The sequence below is a fragment of the Rhagoletis pomonella genome, unplaced genomic scaffold, assembly GCF_013731165.1.
Source record: "Rhagoletis pomonella isolate Grant_MI unplaced genomic scaffold, Rhpom_1.0 Rhpom_scaffold_00002, whole genome shotgun sequence".
Lineage (NCBI taxonomy): Eukaryota > Metazoa > Arthropoda > Insecta > Diptera > Tephritidae > Rhagoletis > Rhagoletis pomonella.
In genome coordinates, this window is record NW_023458556.1 from 74,876,724 (window position 1) to 74,895,173 (window position 18,450).

General features: G+C 38.2%; 2 protein-coding genes across 3 annotated transcripts in view; both read left to right on the forward strand.

Annotated features, from left to right (window-relative positions):
* Nucleotides 1-12,097, forward strand: part of LOC118734062 (apyrase-like) — a gene marked incomplete in the record, with an annotated part of 80,173 nt that extends 68,076 nt beyond the window's left edge. The window contains 3 exon segments of the mRNA XM_036463756.1: nt 11,371-11,528; nt 11,581-11,677; nt 11,739-12,097. Of these exon segments, the coding sequence (XP_036319649.1) occupies nt 11,371-11,528; nt 11,581-11,677; nt 11,739-12,076 (593 nt within the window).
* Nucleotides 12,098-12,189: 92 nt separating this feature from the next.
* LOC118734063 (apyrase-like) overlaps nt 12,190-18,450 on the forward strand; it is a 37,540-nt gene continuing 31,279 nt past the window's right edge. The window contains exons 1-6 of one of the 2 annotated variants that reach the window (XM_036463758.1): nt 12,190-12,319; nt 14,779-14,936; nt 15,008-15,104; nt 15,169-15,496; nt 15,650-15,679; nt 16,443-16,654. In XM_036463758.1, the coding sequence (XP_036319651.1) occupies nt 12,316-12,319; nt 14,779-14,936; nt 15,008-15,104; nt 15,169-15,496; nt 15,650-15,679; nt 16,443-16,542 (717 nt within the window). In that variant the 5' untranslated portion in view covers nt 12,190-12,315 and the 3' untranslated portion in view covers nt 16,543-16,654. Of the gene's footprint in view, nt 12,320-14,778; nt 14,937-15,007; nt 15,105-15,168; nt 15,497-15,649; nt 15,680-16,442; nt 16,655-18,450 lie in introns of those variants that run through there. The other variant, XM_036463757.1, reaches the window with a different exon arrangement.

Here is an 18,450-nt window from a genome sequence, read left to right on the forward strand (position 1 = left end):
ATGTTTTCGAACTGGCTGCCGAGATAGGTCGATCTTCCACTCAGCCAACGATATGTAAATCGAAAAATGCTGAATTTCGACTTTATTTGTATTTACGTAGAAATTTGTTTTTCTTATTTCGAAGTTTAATCAAGGCCGCAGTGCCAAGATACTTATACTGCTTCTTCGTTTCCAGAGGAATTACACTTTTACAAACGTTTACGACCTCGAAACACTCAGAAATGTCAAAATGATGGAGCAAGCTGTCCCAGTTAATGCTCAACAAGAGACTATTCAATTTCCACAAATCGCATCGCTTAAAATTAAAAGAAAAATTTGAATGAACATTAATAGTTTTAGGATATTCATAAAACTCAAGATCGAGAACTATGTAGAGGTACATGATGCATATCCGATTTTACAATAGATAAATTATATTCATTCAAAGAAAAATTTACACTTTTACTTAAAAATATCAGATCCAAAGTGCGCCCAAGTTTATTCTGAAAAGAGTTAATTTGCGTAATATCGATACTTAAAAAGCTATCCACTAAGTATATTTCACTTGGACTATTGACATCGCATGCTATAAGAGCTGAGTTGGAAATGATTTTTGATCAGCTCACATTACATAGGTTACAGTCACCTAGGACGCAAAGATGATCTTCACCTACTTTGTTCAAAGCCAAGCCTAGCACGTTGTCCACATAAACTGTGTAGATAGTGTGGCCACTGCTAGGCGGAATATAACAAGCACAAACAAAAACAGAATAAGAACTCCCACGGATTTGCACACAAAGTTGGTCGAGCAACGCATCCTTGTTTTCAAGTGCCACAAGAGAAGCGTGATGCTTGCATTGGACGGCGATGAGAGCCCCCCGCCTCTAGCGGATCCAGTTAAATTAGTATTTCTATCCTTGCGAAAGACGTTGTTAATGTTAATATCAAAGTACTCCTCGCTGAAAAAGTTGTCGTTCAACCACGTCTCAATAATGGCAATAATGTCATATTCTCGATGTGAACTAAATAATCGCACAAGTTGAGATTTGGTTCTGATACCAGACATGTTTTGAAAATATATCTTTAATCTGTTACTTCCCCCACCTGTCCCGATCGATCGCTGTTGGATTCCACTGGCAGCGAATCGTTTTTTGGAAGGAAATTAAAAAGACGAACAATCACGTTATTAGGCCACAGCTCGGGCAGTAATAGCTTCGAATAAGAATTTGCATCCACGCCCACCTTGAAGTTAACACTCTTTAGAGTTGTAGGATCAACACCCTTTTTTATAAGTATGCTTAGCAATATATTTTTTGAGATGACCAGCGGTAACTGAGGACTAAAAGGGGGGAATGTGTAACCATCTCATTTTCGTTTTTGATACAACACTTAGTTCATTATTGTTGCTTGACCCAATAACTAAAGGTTGTTTCAACTTACGTCTGTTATCCTTGGGAACAGTTTTCCACATGGGGATTTTATCTACATTCGGCGTAGAAGCATTAGCATTATGGACAAGCGGCATAGGGGACGAAGCTCGTATATGAGCAGCAGCACTAGCATAAGACGACCAAGCTTGCAGAGACGTTGAACGCTGACCAGCAGAACTCAATGTCGTTAGTACATCTGTTACCATAGTATTAGCAGCCGGCAAAGACAGCATCATAAGCAATTGAAGTTGTTTGCGAAGATGCTGGTTATGACGAAGATGAAGCAGCAGCAGTCGGCCGAGACTCAGAAACAGCAACACTAGGTCCTCTTTCAGACACGTCAAGTCTTGAAAGCAATTTTTTTCGCATTTTTTTTTTGTGTTTTCTCTTTGCTTCCACACGCGTCAACTTTAATTGAATTCAAGTCCCTGGCCTTTAAATGGGAAGCAACGAAAAGATCAAAAGAGACAAGAAAACTTGAAACGAATTGACGGTACGGAGGTATCTGTACTCTTCCCCTCTCTTCTCACCTCATTCACCAACGAACGAGCAGACTTGAAAGCAAGACTTGACGTGTCTGAAAGGGGACTAGCACTTGCAGCAACGGGTACGGGAGAACAACCAGAGCGCGAAGAGCGACTCTCATCAGCAGGTATAGTGCTCGTATTGATAGCAGCCACAGCATTCGAACCCGCCCTCACACTCACAGTATCAGTGATCCTGGCCGATAAAGACGGAGAAGTAGAGGAGACGGAGGAAACAGCAGCAGGTTTTTTTTTGTTTTTTTTTTTTGTTGTAGAGGTGGCACAAAGCATTGAAAGCCGATAAGTGTGGGACCTGCCTTTCGGCTCACCGCACTAAAAACCCACCCCTTCTCCGTGGAACAACCGCAAGGTATTACTTCGCGGAGGGGGAGCGGCCTATTGCCTTTCTATGAAGATCTGCGGAGTTGTTCCGCTTGACGCAATTTTCTTAGGATAGTGCTTGCCATATGACAAACAACGGACCAATTTTCTGTTGACTCGAGCATGATATCCACCAGGTTGTCAACCTTAAGTGGCCTCCCCACATTTATGCTCAAGTCGTCCCTTTGGGTTGCGAACTGCGGACAGACGAAAAAACTATGTTCAGCGTCTTCGATTACCTGCCCTGTACAGAAAGTGCAGTACGGGTCGTCTTCGTGCGTAAATCTGTGCAAGTATGCTTTAAAGCAGCCGTGTCCGGTTAGTATTTGAGTCAGGTAGAAGTCAACCTCTCCATGTCTTCTGTCAAGCCATTTGCTTATACTCGGAATAAGTCTATATGCCCAGCGTCCGTTAGTTGAGTGGTCCCAGCGGTCTTGCCACTGCTGCAAACAATTTCGTCTCACCCTTTCTTTCTCCTGCTTTTCAGATATTGCACCTATTTCTTTTGCCACTATGTCAATAGGACAGATACCTGCTACTACTAACGCTGCTTCTTCTGACGTTGTTCGGAAAGCGCAACATACTCTTAAGGCACAAAGTCGGTACAGTGATCTAGCTTCCCGAGTGTAAGATTTCGTCTTCAGTGCTGTTGACCAAAGTGGTGCTCCATACAGCAGAATGCTTCTAACTACACTTACATATAAAAGTCTGCGTTCTTGCTTAGGCCCCCTGACGTTTAGCATTAGTCCTGACAGCCTTGCTGCTACTTTTTCCGCCTTTTCGACTGCAGATTCGATATGAGCTTTAAATGTGAGCCTAGTATCGAAAACGATGCCTAAGTATTTTAGACTCTCCGTCGAGGTTATTTCGGTGCCGCAGACCCTAATTTTGGCCACTTCTCGTAGCTTTCTACTGCTGAGCAAAACTGCCTCCGTCTTCTGGTGTGCCAGCTCCAGACCTGCTTCCGTCAGCCAATCGTTTACCCGGAGGATTGCAGAGTTTGCAGCCGTGGTTAAATCCCGCAAATGTTTGGCTACTACTACCACTGCTATATCGTCAGCGAACCCAATTATTTTTGCACCCTTTGGCAGTTTCAAACGCAGAACGCCGTCGTACATTGCATTCCAGAGCGTTGGCCCGAGGACGGATCCTTGTGGCACGCCCCCGGAGATATTATATTTTTTGACTCCGTCGTCTGTTCCATAAATCAAAACCCGGTCGGAGAGATATTTGCTTATAATCATCCGGAGATATGTCGGGACTTTAAACTTCTGGAGGGCGTGGAGTATTTTCTGCCAGCTTGCAGTATTAAAAGCGTTATTCACGTCTAGAGTGACCTGCAAGCAAGGCTGATCGCCTCTTCCGCCAGCTGTTTAACTAACATGGCCGCTCCTACAGTTGATCTACCCTTTCTGAAACCGAACTGCATATTTGATAGTCCTCCACCTGCCTCGATAGTTGCTACTAGTCTGTTATTTATTATACGCTCTAGCAATTTTCCCGTCGTGTCCAGCATACATATAGGGCGATATGCTGGAGGACTTCACGGTGGTTTTCCAGCCTTGGGTAGGAGGACTAAGCGCTGCTGCTTCCATATATCAGGGAACACGCCTTCCGCGAAGCTCTCATTAAACGTGCGAACAAATACTTATGGACTCGCCTTTGAGATAATTTTAAGCACTCTGTTAGGAATGGAATCGGGGCCTGGACATTTTTGGTCCATAAAGCAATTTGCGGCGTCGATAACTCCCTCTACTGTAACTTCAGGAAAATCACACTTGTTGCTATGGACGTTTTCTCTCGCAAAAGTTGGCTTCGAGGGGAATAGCTCGTTAACGATTTGCTCTACCTTTTCCGGGCATGTTATCTGTGGCCGAATTGAAGTTTCCAGCTTCTTTGTAACCACCTTGTACGCGAATCCCCACGGGTCTTGGTCCACGCTACTGCATAGGTTCTGGAAGCACTTTTTCTTGCTGTTCTTTATGGCTTGTTTGAGCTCCTTCCGTTAACGCTTATACAAGGAGTGTATGGTAGCTTCTCCTCGCCGAGTTGCATTGTCGCCGTAGGTCTGCTATGCGATCGTTCCACCAATAGACTGGGGCGTGTCTGCTGCTGGAGGATTTGCTTATCATCGAAGCAGGTATTGAACAGGCATTGCAAGCTGTGCTAACGACTCCTTTGTTGTTTAAAGCACTTGTCATTAGGCCACATAGATGTTTTAAGTCTGTTGTTAGTGACAATATATTCGCATCATTATTAGCGAGTTTTGTTTGCATTGAAATTGTTTCTGCCCGCAGGGCATCGAACTTTTGCAATAGTTGTTTCCTATTTTCATACAGAGAATTCACCAACGATACCACCCGCGCATTCTCATTTCGAAGAGCAGCAATTTCTCTGACGACAGTAAGCAAGGTAGCTTGCTGCTACCACTTAAAACTTTCGTTTGCTATTACGATTCTTTTGTTTATTTGCGACTCGGATGATGAAGAGTTTACATTAGCATTATCAGGCAAGGTAACTAGCTGCTTATTACCACTATCGTTTTCTGTTACGATTGTTTTGTTTTTTTGCTACTCGGACGAAAGAGAGTTTACATTAGCATTATCAGGCAAAGTAGCTTGCTGCTTATTAACACTTTCATTTGCTGTTACCATTGTTTTGTTTTTTTGTGACTCGGATGAGGGAGAGTTTATATTAGCTTTCGCAACCAAAACATTAGAGGGTGAAAACGAGCGAGAGTTACGGCGATGATCCATGCATGTTTTACAAAAGAAAGGCTTTTCAGCTGCGAGAAGACATGACACCAACACATTTTATGTGAAAATACTCTTTGCAATGAGCACACAGCACCTTCGATCGATTCCTATCAACATTTTGCCCGCACAAGCACGGCATATTTAATTTCGATTTAGCAATTAATTTATTGCAATTAAATCACAAAATTATGAGTCAATGTCTCAAAATAAAACTTAGCACCATACTGATGCACATGAAAGAATACTAACTTGTAATATTAGCAGATAATATAAGAAAAAGTGGAGCGATATAAAAACACGTCCACACGGTACGACCGTTGTCTTATTTTTTATTTTTTAGTCTAATGAAGTGCAACTTTCAACCGCCTTAAAAATTGCGTTGATTTTTGAGAATTTTTGTTTGGAGGCTGCTTTTGCAGTGTTCTTTTTGTTTATATAGCAAGAGCAATTTACAAAAACTGGCGTTGATTTTTTGAAATTTTGTTGCTTGCGGTCTAACGCATTTTATTTCATAAGGAATTTATGCTTGTATGGAAAAAAGTACAAAAATCCGTCACTATAAAAAAATTCTCAAAAAATCAACGGATTTTTTAAGCCGTTGAAACTTGCCTTTATTAGACTAAAATTGTATGGGCTATAAAACTGCATACTGAAAAATGTTCTAATGATTCAGATTAAAAATTGCAATTTTGATGAAAATTTATCGAATTTTCCTAAATTTTGTATAAAGTTTGAAACTGTTTATATGGTTTCGGTTAAAGCATGGACGCTATTTTTATAGAAAAATAACCAAAAAAAATTGTTCGAAAAACATTACGAATATTAAAAAAAGAATCAACACCTGTGGACGGCAAAAATGGTAAATTTTATTTTATCTTGGGCCTTTTTACTTGTATACACAAAATGTTGATGAAGTGGCAACCGTGCCTGACGTCAGAGAGTAAAACTAAAACGCAGTTTTACTATATTTGGCCCATAGTTTCATCAGTATATTATCTTCTTCGTGTTTTGAAATATTTTGTTTGTGTCGGACGGTGTGCACAAGGGTATTATAACTTTGTTCACATAACGGTTGTTTGTAACAGCAAAAAAAAGCAAATGTATGCATAAATGCTCAGAACGAAAAAAGAAATTGATTAAGCCGTGACTGTCTGTCCGTCCGTCCGTTTGTGCACACGATAACTTGGATAAAAGTGTAGATATCTTATAAATTTAGTTTTCAGAAATACGAAATCTGAGGCGTTTTAGTAACTACTGATCTACTACTTATTCAGTCAAAATTGATTTTTACAATGATCTTTCAGGAAAAAATAAGAATATTATAAATGTTTGCAAAATGAGCTTAGCCACGCCCACTTATGGTTACATGTGTATATCTCGGTAACCGCTCCACCAGTAGTTGTTTGCCTTGGTAAAACATACCTAACGGCTGAAATTTTTTTAAATCGGACTGTAAGAACGTTCATATCGTATATAAATAGTACGAAATCTTCGATAAATCAATTTTATTTTATCTTGGGCCTTTTTACTTGTATACACAAAATTTTGATGAAGTGGCAGTGGTGACGTAAGAACGTTCATATCGTATATAAATAGTACGAAATCTTCGATAAATCACTGTGTCAAATTTGAACCTTTTTCCCAAGCGTTTAAAAAATCCTTTGAATAATAAAGGGTGAACACACCAAAACTGCGACACTTAGAGATTACTACCAGAAACAAACTAGAAGGCTTTGAAATTATTTTTTTGTATTATATAACTTGGAAGTTTATATGTTATTAAAATGTTAAAATATTAGTTATTATTTGCTCCATATGCAAGTGATCGGTATTTTCATCGCACACGCGCTATCATGTTTTGCACGACTGCATCATCGACTTTACGCGATGCGCACAACTACTTTGTTTTGCACTCTTCAATATTTTTTACTGTTTCCCCTTTTTTTCTTCAAGATTCTTTTGACAATTGACCAATATTCCCCAATAAGACGTAGCTCTGGGCTATTGGGTGGATTTCAGTCGTGAGGTACAAAATTGATGTTATTTGAATTATACCACGGCAATGTGTCGTTGGCATAGTGGCAGCTTGCGATGTCCGCCTAGAACAGTGGCCTACTACCTTATATGTTGATAACTGACAGAAGACGCTTTTTGAGGCACGCATCCCGATAAACTTGATCATTCATTGTCCCGGATGGGGAAAAAGGGCTGCTCTTACGGCCACAGGAACAAATAGCTTGCCAAACCATGTTGTTTTTTGGAAATTTGGACTTCATTTTCAGCTTACGACTTGCAACAGTATACAAATCTTGACCTGCAATATATTTTGGATATTTAAAGCAGTACGTTTCGTAGTCCATAACAATGCAGTTGTATTTTTTAATTTGGAGTTCATACAACTTCCGACTGCGGGATTTCGTTGTAACATTCTACTTTGCGCCTCAGTCTCAATGAAGCTTTCCGCTTTGCCTTTTGTACGAAAAACTGCGATCTCCGTACGGATTTTGCAACATAACGCGACAAAACCTTCGGATCTCGCGAAAACGCACTGAGGACCTTGCGAGCACTGTTTTTATCACTTTGACCATGCTAACCCCCGCTCCCTGGTTTTCTCGTAACTGCCAGGCCTTATTTGTACCGATTAAAACCCTGCAAACTGTCGAATAGTGCAATCTTAAGTTTTTAGCAATTTTACGTGTACTTAAGGACGGATCATTTATAAACTCGTGCAAAATGGTTTGTCTCGGTTCTAACTCGGTTGCCATTTTTAGCTCAACTAGGAATCAAATTCAAATGAAATTTCTTCTACGTCCAACTAAGGTCATAGTCAACTTATGGTATTTGAATTTCAAAATATTGAAATCTTTTTGGGTAAGTTATAAGCTTCCCAAAGTGTCGCAGTTTTGATGTGTTCACCCTTTATCGATGTGCAGAGATGAAGAAATAAAACAAAATCTAGTTTTGAAACATTTATTTGTTAAAAAGCTGTTTTTCATTTTATTTTAAACAAAATAAATAAATTTACATAACAAAACTCTTTTTTTCTTGTTAAATAGTCCGAAGAAGATGTATTGTTAGATATTTCGTCATTAAAGCATAGTCCGAAACCAGGATTCGGGGAAGGTTGAATGGTCTCATTGCCTTCACAATGAAAGGAGTCACAATTTAGAATTCTCCGGAAGTGAAGTATCTATAAGTAACTCTGGATACAAAACTATCGTGGAAATCTAACGAGGAACACAAAACCTCTAAAGAATGGGCAGCATTTTGGCAATGTAAACTGGTCTTTGGTAAAACGTGGAGTGTGCCACCATAGGGAATCCTCTGGATTTATACGTCTATGATCAGACCCATAATTAGCTATGCGTCAGTGGGAAGTCTGCTTGCAAAACTTCAAAGAACTACTGCCGTGTGCGGTACGAAAGATTTCTCTGCAACACGTGGCGTTGCTCTTGATGCACTGCTGCACTCACCGTCACTTTGTGTCTTCATAGGTGGGGAAGCCTTAAAGACCACCTGCAGACTAAAAAGAAACGGATGCTGGAGGGGGGGTGAAATAACACAAACGGCAATAACGCAAAATTTGCTTTTTCACTTTTAAATGGGAAATAATACCAAAATCTGAGTTTTGCTTTATTTCCAACAAAGATTGGAAATAAAACAAATTTTGCCTTATTTCCCATTGCTTATTTATACTATTTGTAAAAAAAAAACAGTTTACTGACAGAAGGAAAAAGAACTTTGTTTATTCCAAAAATACAATTAAACCAAGGCACATTGAACAGGTAATATCAGTATAGCAGCTGATTTAATTTTTTTCAAATTATTTGTTCTCGAAAATGTCAAATATTTTACATTTCTTCTCACAAAAATTCTAAATTGTTAAAATCTATTTGCATGTTTTTTCTCTTGGCAAGTATGCTTCGGTCTTCCAGGCTGAGGCATTTGCAATCCTCAAGGATATGGACTACGTGGTGGAAAATAACGGAGCGGAAGGAGTTTACGTGACGGCCAAGCTGCACTTAACGCACTACTTACTTCCAGACTCTGAGTGCCAGTTCAATCGGGAGTACCTCCTCTCGTCCAGAACTATAATATTTATCATATCATGAATTTCAGTGTTCCTTATTGCGCATATCGAAGACAAATTTCCTTTTAATTTTGTAAATATATATATTTTTTTACAATAAATAAATGATTATTGAGGACTAGGTATGGCAGAACGAAAAGTCACAATCTGCTTAATTGTCAGGTAGTTAATATGGCGCCCGAAAAATGACAATGAAACTACCTTCTTTTTTTGTATCATGGGTACCCCGAACCTAACTATGTTTTATAAAATATTAAAATTTACGAAAAATCTTTTTTAGCACTTCTTTAACACAAGCAACTTTCATTCCTATGGAATATTGCGTATCAATTTAATGACTTTCGCGATAAAGAATGTTGGCTGGGTTCTTTACTTATTCTGCCCGTAGATGGCATCACTGTAGTATTTGATGTGGGTATAACTATAGTACGAGGCTCTTATTTAGTGTGACGTTGAATAGCCCCCTTCAACACTTAGTGATTGGCGAAACGAACGAAACCAATGAGGTACAGCCAAACTCGCCAATGTTCATCGCCGCCAGCTAACCCACCCCCTTTCGTAATTCATAATTCGTAGCTACGCTACGAAATACGAAAAATCCACATGCTGCAACCCTTGCGGAAACATGTGCAGCATTGCCAGCTATCAGTTGTTTTTCGAAGATAGCTGAATGAAGGAAAACAAAGTGGAAAGGAATTAAAAAACACTCATCATGTGCTTGTTTATTGTATAATTGGTTAATTTTACATATTTGAGGAAAATCATGGATTCTGATGCATTTGCAATTATAGCAGCAGAGTAAGAGAGCGCTATGGCAGTGGATTCACAAAGGTATGCGGAGCTGTCGGGCATAGTAACCATGGGCGCTTCGATGTCGCTTCTGGTTGAATTGTGGAACCACAAGCCAGAACTCCTCCTATGCCTGAAGCTCTGGTTCTCAATCCAGTTAATGCAATAACAGCTTCTTCCAGGCCATTGAAAACATGCACTTTGTTAAGTCCACCACCTGTTGCGATTGTTTCTGCCTTTGACCGCGCTTGGGGATTTTAACCCTTACTAAGTAGAATTCTCCTTTCTGTGTTGCGGGGAAGAAGGGCTTCCGCATATCAAAGGTATACAACATTTCTTGTGCATATCACTTCGGCTACGCCGTCCACAGTATTTTTGCGCAGAACCCACGTCGAAATTTGCAAAAAAGTGCATAGTGCAAACCGAGTTTTTTAATAATAATAAATAGGAAATGTGAAACATTTACATATCTTAAATAAAATGTGAATCCTTTAATTACACGTGTATGTTAAAGTTTTTGGATTCGGGTTATGCGTTTGGACACAACAACCGAAAATCATTGTACAAATAACTAAACCGGGCCCAAGTTTCTCAATAAGGGGCAACAAAGATTCTTTTTTGCTCGTTTATATAAAGTAGTGGATAAAAATATAACTCCGTATATGCGAAAGGCAAATTTATCTGTTTAAATGAACACCAACAATATTTCTTGCAAACACACATCGCGTATTTCGCCTCCGACACAGAATTGTTTTCGTACAAAATTACGCAAAAAAGCTTACTCGTTCGTTTTTAAGCATGCCATTGTTACGAATTTCGAAAGTTCAAAAATACGATTCGGGATGCAGCATACTATTTCTACGTTTCGTAGCAAAATCCGAATACGAAAGAGTTGCAGAATAGGGGTGTTAGTTGTTGCTTTCACATACACATTTTCTTGTTAAGCTAGCAACTCAAGCAAGCAGAGAATTGGCGAATAGAAGGCGGCTAATGTAATGTACTGAACCTCGAGTTGTAAAATAAATAATAGAACACTTCATTAATACACAAACAGTTTCTATTTTATTGTAATTTTTAGATTCATATTATCCGGATATCATACACTATTCGGATATCCGGGTATTCGGACTTTTTATTCAGATATTAGAATATCTGGATTATCCGGTTACTAAAAAAAATTCGTTACACCGTGTTATTATTCAAATATTAGTTAAAAATTACGTTTGGTATTATATTCATATTTATTAAAAAAATAAAATAAAATAACGGATGCATGTGCACTATTTTACTAAAACTATAAGTGTAATGGTTTGCTTCTTATTGGACTAACAAACTAACGGGTAATTAACATAGACATACGCTTATATGTATTTATTTTTATAAAATATAAAATTATAAAAACGTGTTTTAAAAAATCACAGACGCCGATGTGGTTGATGCTATGCGTCCATGGAAAGAGATTATCGACAAAAAGGGTTCGGTTATTGTTGGGGAAACGAAAGTTGATCTGGAAATGTCATCATGTAGCGATTCGGAGTGTAATCTGGGAAACTATTTCTGTGACGCAATGATACATGCTGTAAGTTGTTAAAATATTTTTTTTTATTCAACCAAGCTGTATTTGGGAATAGTTTGCTGCTTTAACTCCTTTTTCGGATATGCCATGGACAAATGTTTCTATTGGACTGATAAACACCGGTGCCTTACGCGTTCCTCTGAGTAAAGGAAGTAAGTATTCGATCACCGTGTATCTAAAGGTTTTTACGAAATTTTCCTATTGCCTTTGCAGCTCTAACATATGGACATCTAATTACAATGTCTCCTTTCGAAAATGTACTTACTGCCTTCAATCTGCCGGGACATAAGCTCTTAGAAGCGTTTGAATATAGTGTAAAAACGATAGATATAAAAAATAATTCAACTAGTTCAGCAGTTTACATGCAAGTATCCGGTTTGAAAATTAGCTATGATTACAATAAACCACCTGGTCAAAGAGTTGTTGGCATTAAAGTGATTTGTGCAAATTGTAAAATTCCAGTCTATGATGATTTCGATTCAAGAAAAATCTATCGCATCGTGGCGCCAAGCTATCTTGCGGAGGGGGGGAGATGGGTACACAGTGTTTAAGGACCATGGATCGGATTGGCAGTACGTAGAATGGAACACATACAATATATTTATAGTACTTACATACTCATAATGAAGCCGCTAATAATCATATTTATTTTGAAAATTTCAGAAAAGAAATGACGGACATTGATGCACTAGTGTCATTCACCCGAAACATAAGTCCAATATATATTGGGAGAGAAAAGCGAATTTTGGTCTCAGGACTTTGAAGAATCTACGATATTATTTAGATACATATGTGTATGTATTTTTTTCCTACTCAAAAGCTAAATACAATTTTTTTTTTATAATAATTTGCAATCATTGCAATGGTTTTTAAATATAAATGGATAAAATTCAAAATTGTTCTATTTATATATTCAAACTATGTTTATTTTAAAAAGCTAAGGTACGGGGGGCTATTATGCGAGTATTTTCATTTCATTTAACTTGTACTAGAAGACATACGAATATAAATTAAAGTATCTCGAAAAAATCCCCTAAATGCAGATTTCCTTTCCAGGCAAGAGCAATTATTTCGGATAATTTAATGTCTTCTGACGTATGAAATGGATTTCTTTAAAAAATATATACTATTGTTTATATAGATCAGTTATACGAAATACACAGTGTGTGACAAACATCTGCTTACTGAGCTCATTTCTGCAGTCGACCATGTCCAAAACTGTTATGATAAAAACTGATGATGATAAAAACAGATGTAAAAAATATCTGCTTCAAGTACAGGTTTCACAGATTACTCGCGAAAGACGAGAAAATCTATGATCCAGTTCGATCTGTTTTAAAACGGAAGCATAAACCAACTTTCAATACGCTCAGAAATTCAAATGTGTATTGACTCGAATTTATTTTCTAGTCGCTTTTAACAAGCTTTTATTTATTTCTCACATCGCACAGATTGGCGTTGAAGGACTTGTATGTAGTTTATGGGGCCACTGATTAAAAATCCTCAGTCAGGTTTCAAAAATCTGGAGTTTTTGAAAAATTAAAATAATTGTATAGGTGTCGCAAAAGCGCGTAAAAAGAGGATATTGTACCTTAAATCCAACACTTCACAGAATAAGATTTTATGAATTTCGAGTCGAAACTCAGCGGAACTATTAAGTTTTTTCCTATTTAAATATTAAAATAAAACAATTTCAAGCCTAACTTTTCACGTTGAACTTACAGAGCTATATAAAATTAATTTATTAAATCTAAGAAATTATGAAATAATCTTTTAATTACCAGTAATAACTTCTCTTCAGGAAAAAAAAAAAATAGCGCATCGCTACACTTCTAATAGGTACTCGAAATCGCACAAACAAAAATGTTTCTCTGCTACAGCTAACTGACTTGCATCGACTAGCCAACTTATAAGCTTAATATTATTGCACTAGTGAACACGTATGGCGTCAAAGCTCCAACATTTAACCTCTTTACAAGTATTTTCAAACTAAAATCTTTTTATCGTCTGTCATTGTTATACATAGTTGAATTTAATTTTTTAAGCACATACTTAGCAACTCTGCTAAATACAGTTCAGAAATAAATTATTTTCAAACCCATTTCAATTGATACCCATCTTTTGACAATCCATTTAATTAAATAATTTGAATTTAATTTTGTCAACAGATGGCAGCCCTTTTCTGGCACCCTAAACAATTTCTAAATGTTCAATTTAAAGACTTCTGAACACTCGTTCGTTGGATACCCATATTTTAAAATTTCATGTAACTTATTTATAATTAAACTAAATACGACTTTCAGCAGGCGTCAAAAAAATAAAAAATTAAAAATTATTTTCGAACTACAACTTCCTTAAATATTGTTCGTCTGACATTGTTATAAATATTTCAAGTAACTGATGAATTAAGTGGAAATTTATTTTTTAAACACGTGGCGACCCTCCTAAATACAGTTCTGAAATAAAGGATTTTAAAACCATTTCCATTGATAACCATCGTTTAGTAATTTATTTAACTTATTAAATAATTTAAATTTAACCCTTCAAACTGGGGCAACCCTCAAACACATCAAAAATGTTCAAAATTGTCAAACAAACATTTCTTGAAACACTTTCGTTTGACATCCGTTTTTAATATTTCACATAACTTGGGCATAAAATAATTCAATTCGACCTCTCAAATATGTGGCAATCCTATTCAAAATATTTCCATACTGTTACCTTCTTCAACCTCTTTTGTCTAACACCCATATACCTTATTCACTTACCAAATTCCTAAAATTAAAATTGAATTACATTTTTAAAACGTGTGGAAGCTCTAAGATATAAAGCCTTTTCAATTAAAATAAAAATGAGATCAAAATTCAAAGTTATTTTGGGGAATACCATTGAAAAAAGAGGACCGCAACAAGCATTGAGTGTTTTCTGCGGAACAAGTTTGGTGTAGGTACAATTATTTGAGCATAATTTGACCTTGAGGCAAGGGTTACTCAAATTAAAAATTAAACGGTGAGAAAGTGTCAAATATTTGTATTGCCATTTTATCCTTAAAAAGTGATTATTAATTGTGCGTAAGTGTTTTCGTTTTCATTAATAAATGCCATTGATATTGATAACACCAGGCGCCTAAATGCAAGCTATGTACTGCCTCTCAACTGCGACGTAATAAAACTTTCTTAAGTTGTAATTTGATGACAGTTCAGATTTTTTATTTTAAAACGTCTATTATTGATCATTTTATTCAAAACCGCAGATTCCAACGTTATTGATGCTTTGCCTCCATGGAAGGAGGTTGTTGATGAACAGGGTTCCGTTGTTGTTGGGGAATCTAAAGTTGATTTGGAAATGTTAAGATGTGACTACGATGAGTGCAATCTGGGAAATTATTTCTGTGACGCTTTGATACATGCTGTAAGTTTCGAAGAATTTGCATTTTTTCATTCAACTAACATGTACATACATATACGTGTATTTGTGCATAGTTTGCGGGTTTAACACCGTTTTCGGATACTCCATGGGCAAATGTTTCAATTGGACTTGTAAACAATGGTGCAATGCGCGTTCCCTTAAAAACCGGAAGTATATATATGTTCAGTGTAATTTTCTTAAGGATTTTTACAAAGTTCTCCTTTTGGCGGTTTAGCACTAACATATGCACATCTCATAGCAATGTCTCCATTCGAAAATGTACTTACTGCCTTCAATTTGCCGGGACATAAACTCTTGGAAGCATTAGAATACAGCGTCCAGGCAATAGACATAAAAAATAATTATACTAGCTCTGATGTCTTTTTGCAAGTATCCGGCTTGAAAATTACTTATGATTACAGTAAGTCACCAGGTGAAAGAATAATTGATGTTAAAGTACGTTGTGCAAATTGTGACATCCCAGCCTACGAGGATTTTGATTCAAGGAAAACCTACCGCATCGTAGCTCCAGATTTTCTCGTTGAAGGTGGAGGAGGTTACACAATAGGGGTATTCTCTGAGTCTTGCAAAGCCCTTGCACGGTGCACGGATTGCACGGTTTGCAAAGCTGTCCCATACGAAAACCGGTTTTTACCGTGCAATCCGTGCAATCTGTGCACCATGCAAGGGCTTTGCAAGACTCAGAGAATACCCCTAATGTTTACGGAATATGGCTCGGATTGGCAGTACGTACAAAGTTCAAAAACACATGTGTGTATGTACATATATGTATATACGTACATATGTATTCATATATATATATATATATATATATGGATTCATATATATATATGTATTCATATATATATATGTATTCATATACATATATATCTGTGTTCGTATGGAAAAGTAGCTTATGTCGAAAGGCTGACTTTAATATAAATCGGCATTTGCAGTATACGATTCCGAATGATTCGATGGCGCTGAGCCGTTGAACAACATTTAGAAAATAAACGTGCAAGAAATAGTTCCGATACTAGCAAGTCAATATTCTTGTTAAGTCTCATCAAAAAATTCCTTGTCGTTTAAAGAATAAAAGGAATGCCGCATTATACTAAAGCCAACCCTTCGACATAAGCTACTTTTCCATATGAACACAGATATATATATATGTACATTAGGGTGGTCCTTAAAAATCAAATGAACGCTTTTTTCAGTCTCATCCCTCAATCGGCAATACCACGGTCACAGATATCACATAAATTTCGGTCCCGATTGGAGACGGTTAAGACGTCTTAATAGGGTAATCTGAACTTAGACCCCTTTGTGCCACGCCTTAACCGACTCCAATCGGGGCCAAAATTTATATGTGATATCTTCGACTATAGTAGCATCGACGTAGGGGTTGGGGTTTAAGAAATTTGATGTAAAAAATTCGTTTCCTACATGTAAGGACTACCCTAATGTACATACATTTTAATTAATAAATATTAATTGTGAAAATTGTAGGAAAGAAATGAGGGACATCGATGCCTTGTTGTCATATACCCGGATTGTGAGTCCTATCTATATAGGAAGAGAAAAGCGTATAACAGTAATAGGTCTCTAAACGGCGGTTTATCTTGTCGCATACAAATGCATATGTCTAAATATATTGCTTACATTCAAACTTTACAAATAAATATAAATATGCAAATATGAATAAATGTTTTATCATTTAACTCTTTTTCCGTTCTTTAAAATTCCCAATGTATGTGTCAGGCTAAAAGATTTACGATGCCAATTGAAACATCATGAGTAGTCAAATCTTTCTCCGAGGATGGTTAGGTTAGAAGCGAAGCTGTTGTCAACAGATTACTTGGGCGTGTCCTAAAATTATGACATATTGAATAGGTATTTAATAGCACCGGAGTAAAAACAACAAAATACATATCGTCACCTTAATGCACAAAGGCCTTAACCAACACTTTTTTTCGAAACTGCTTTTTTCACAGATTTTGGTAGGATAAATTAAAATAAACCTTCACTAAAAATGTGAATGGGTTAGTACCAAAAACAACGGATTTCTACAAAGTTTGAAGTTTGGACTTACATATATTGTTTTTGTTAGATAGTAAGCTGTTTTTTGTAAAAAAAAAAAATAATAATAGACAGTAAACAAACAACGAAAAAATAGCCGTAACTGGTAAAAATGTCGTGTTGTTGTTGTTGTTGTTGTTGTAGCGGCTACAACAACCCCGCCCAGATCGGTTGGTATCTCAGTCGTTGTCGTCAAGTTCCACTAACGGCAACCCTAGGAAGCGTGCAGCTTCTGCGGGGTTTGCCCATAAGGACAAGGTCGTTAGGGATGTCGGGTTTGCCGGGCATGCGAAGAGATGTTTCGAGTCATGTGGGGTCTCTCCGCATGCCGGACATTCATTCGGCACATCCTCATTCAGCCTACTCACGTAGGAGTTTAACCTGCTGCAGTAGCCGGAGCGAAGTTGTGCAAGTGTAGTGCGCGTCTCTCGAGGCAGATGAAGCTCCGTCTCGTCAATGTCCGGGGGTGGTGTGCCTAGAACGGCATTCACAGGTCTAGAGTCTACATAACTCGAGACGTGAGTCCCTGTGAATGCCGCTCAAGGCCTGTCTGTAGGCTGTCGGGTCCAGAGGTTGCTTAATGAACCTCTGGACTTCGTCCGTTAGTTCATATAGATGCCTCCTGACGTGCCTAGGCGAGGGCTGCTCTGCAAGCAGTTCCTGATCGGGAGCCACAGAAGTGGCCACCCGAGCAGACAGCTGCTTGCAGAGCATTATATTGTGCTCCTTTACCGGGAGCATTTGCGCCTCGCCGTGCAGGTGGTGTTCAGGCGTCATCAAGAGGCATCCCGTCGCTGTCCTCAGTGCGGTGTTTTGTGCGGTCTGTAGCTTCGTCCACTGCGTCCTACTAGTCCCAGGCGACCACACTGGCGCTGCGTAGTTCAAAACCGGCCGGCCTATTGCCTTGTATGTTGCCAGCAACGTTTCTTTGTCTTTGCCCCAAGTACTGCCGGCTAGCGACTTGAGGACCTTGTTGCGGCTCTGTACTTTATTGACAATAGCGGTTGAGTGCGCAGAGAAGGAGAGCAGGCTGTCGAATGTTACTCCGAGTATTTTGGGGTTATTCACCGTCGGAATTGGTGTGTCATCGACGTGAATCCCCAGCGGTAGCCTGACCTCCTTCGTCCAGGTTGTGAACAGGGTCGCGGAGGATTTCGTAGGGGAGAGGGCTAGACACTTTGCAGTGAAGAAGCGAGAAAGTTCGAAGAGATAGCCGTTTACTTTCGAACACAGGTCATCAATTCCATTCCCAGTCGCCATAATCGAGCAATCGTCGGCATAGGAGACAATCGAGACTCCCTCTGGTGGTTGAGGGAGCTTTGAAATATAAAAGTTAAACAGTAGCGGGGAAAGGACACCACCCTGAGGAACCCCCTGTTTTATTTTTCGCTGCTTACTCGTTTTGTCTCTGAACATTACCGACGAATGTCGACCACTA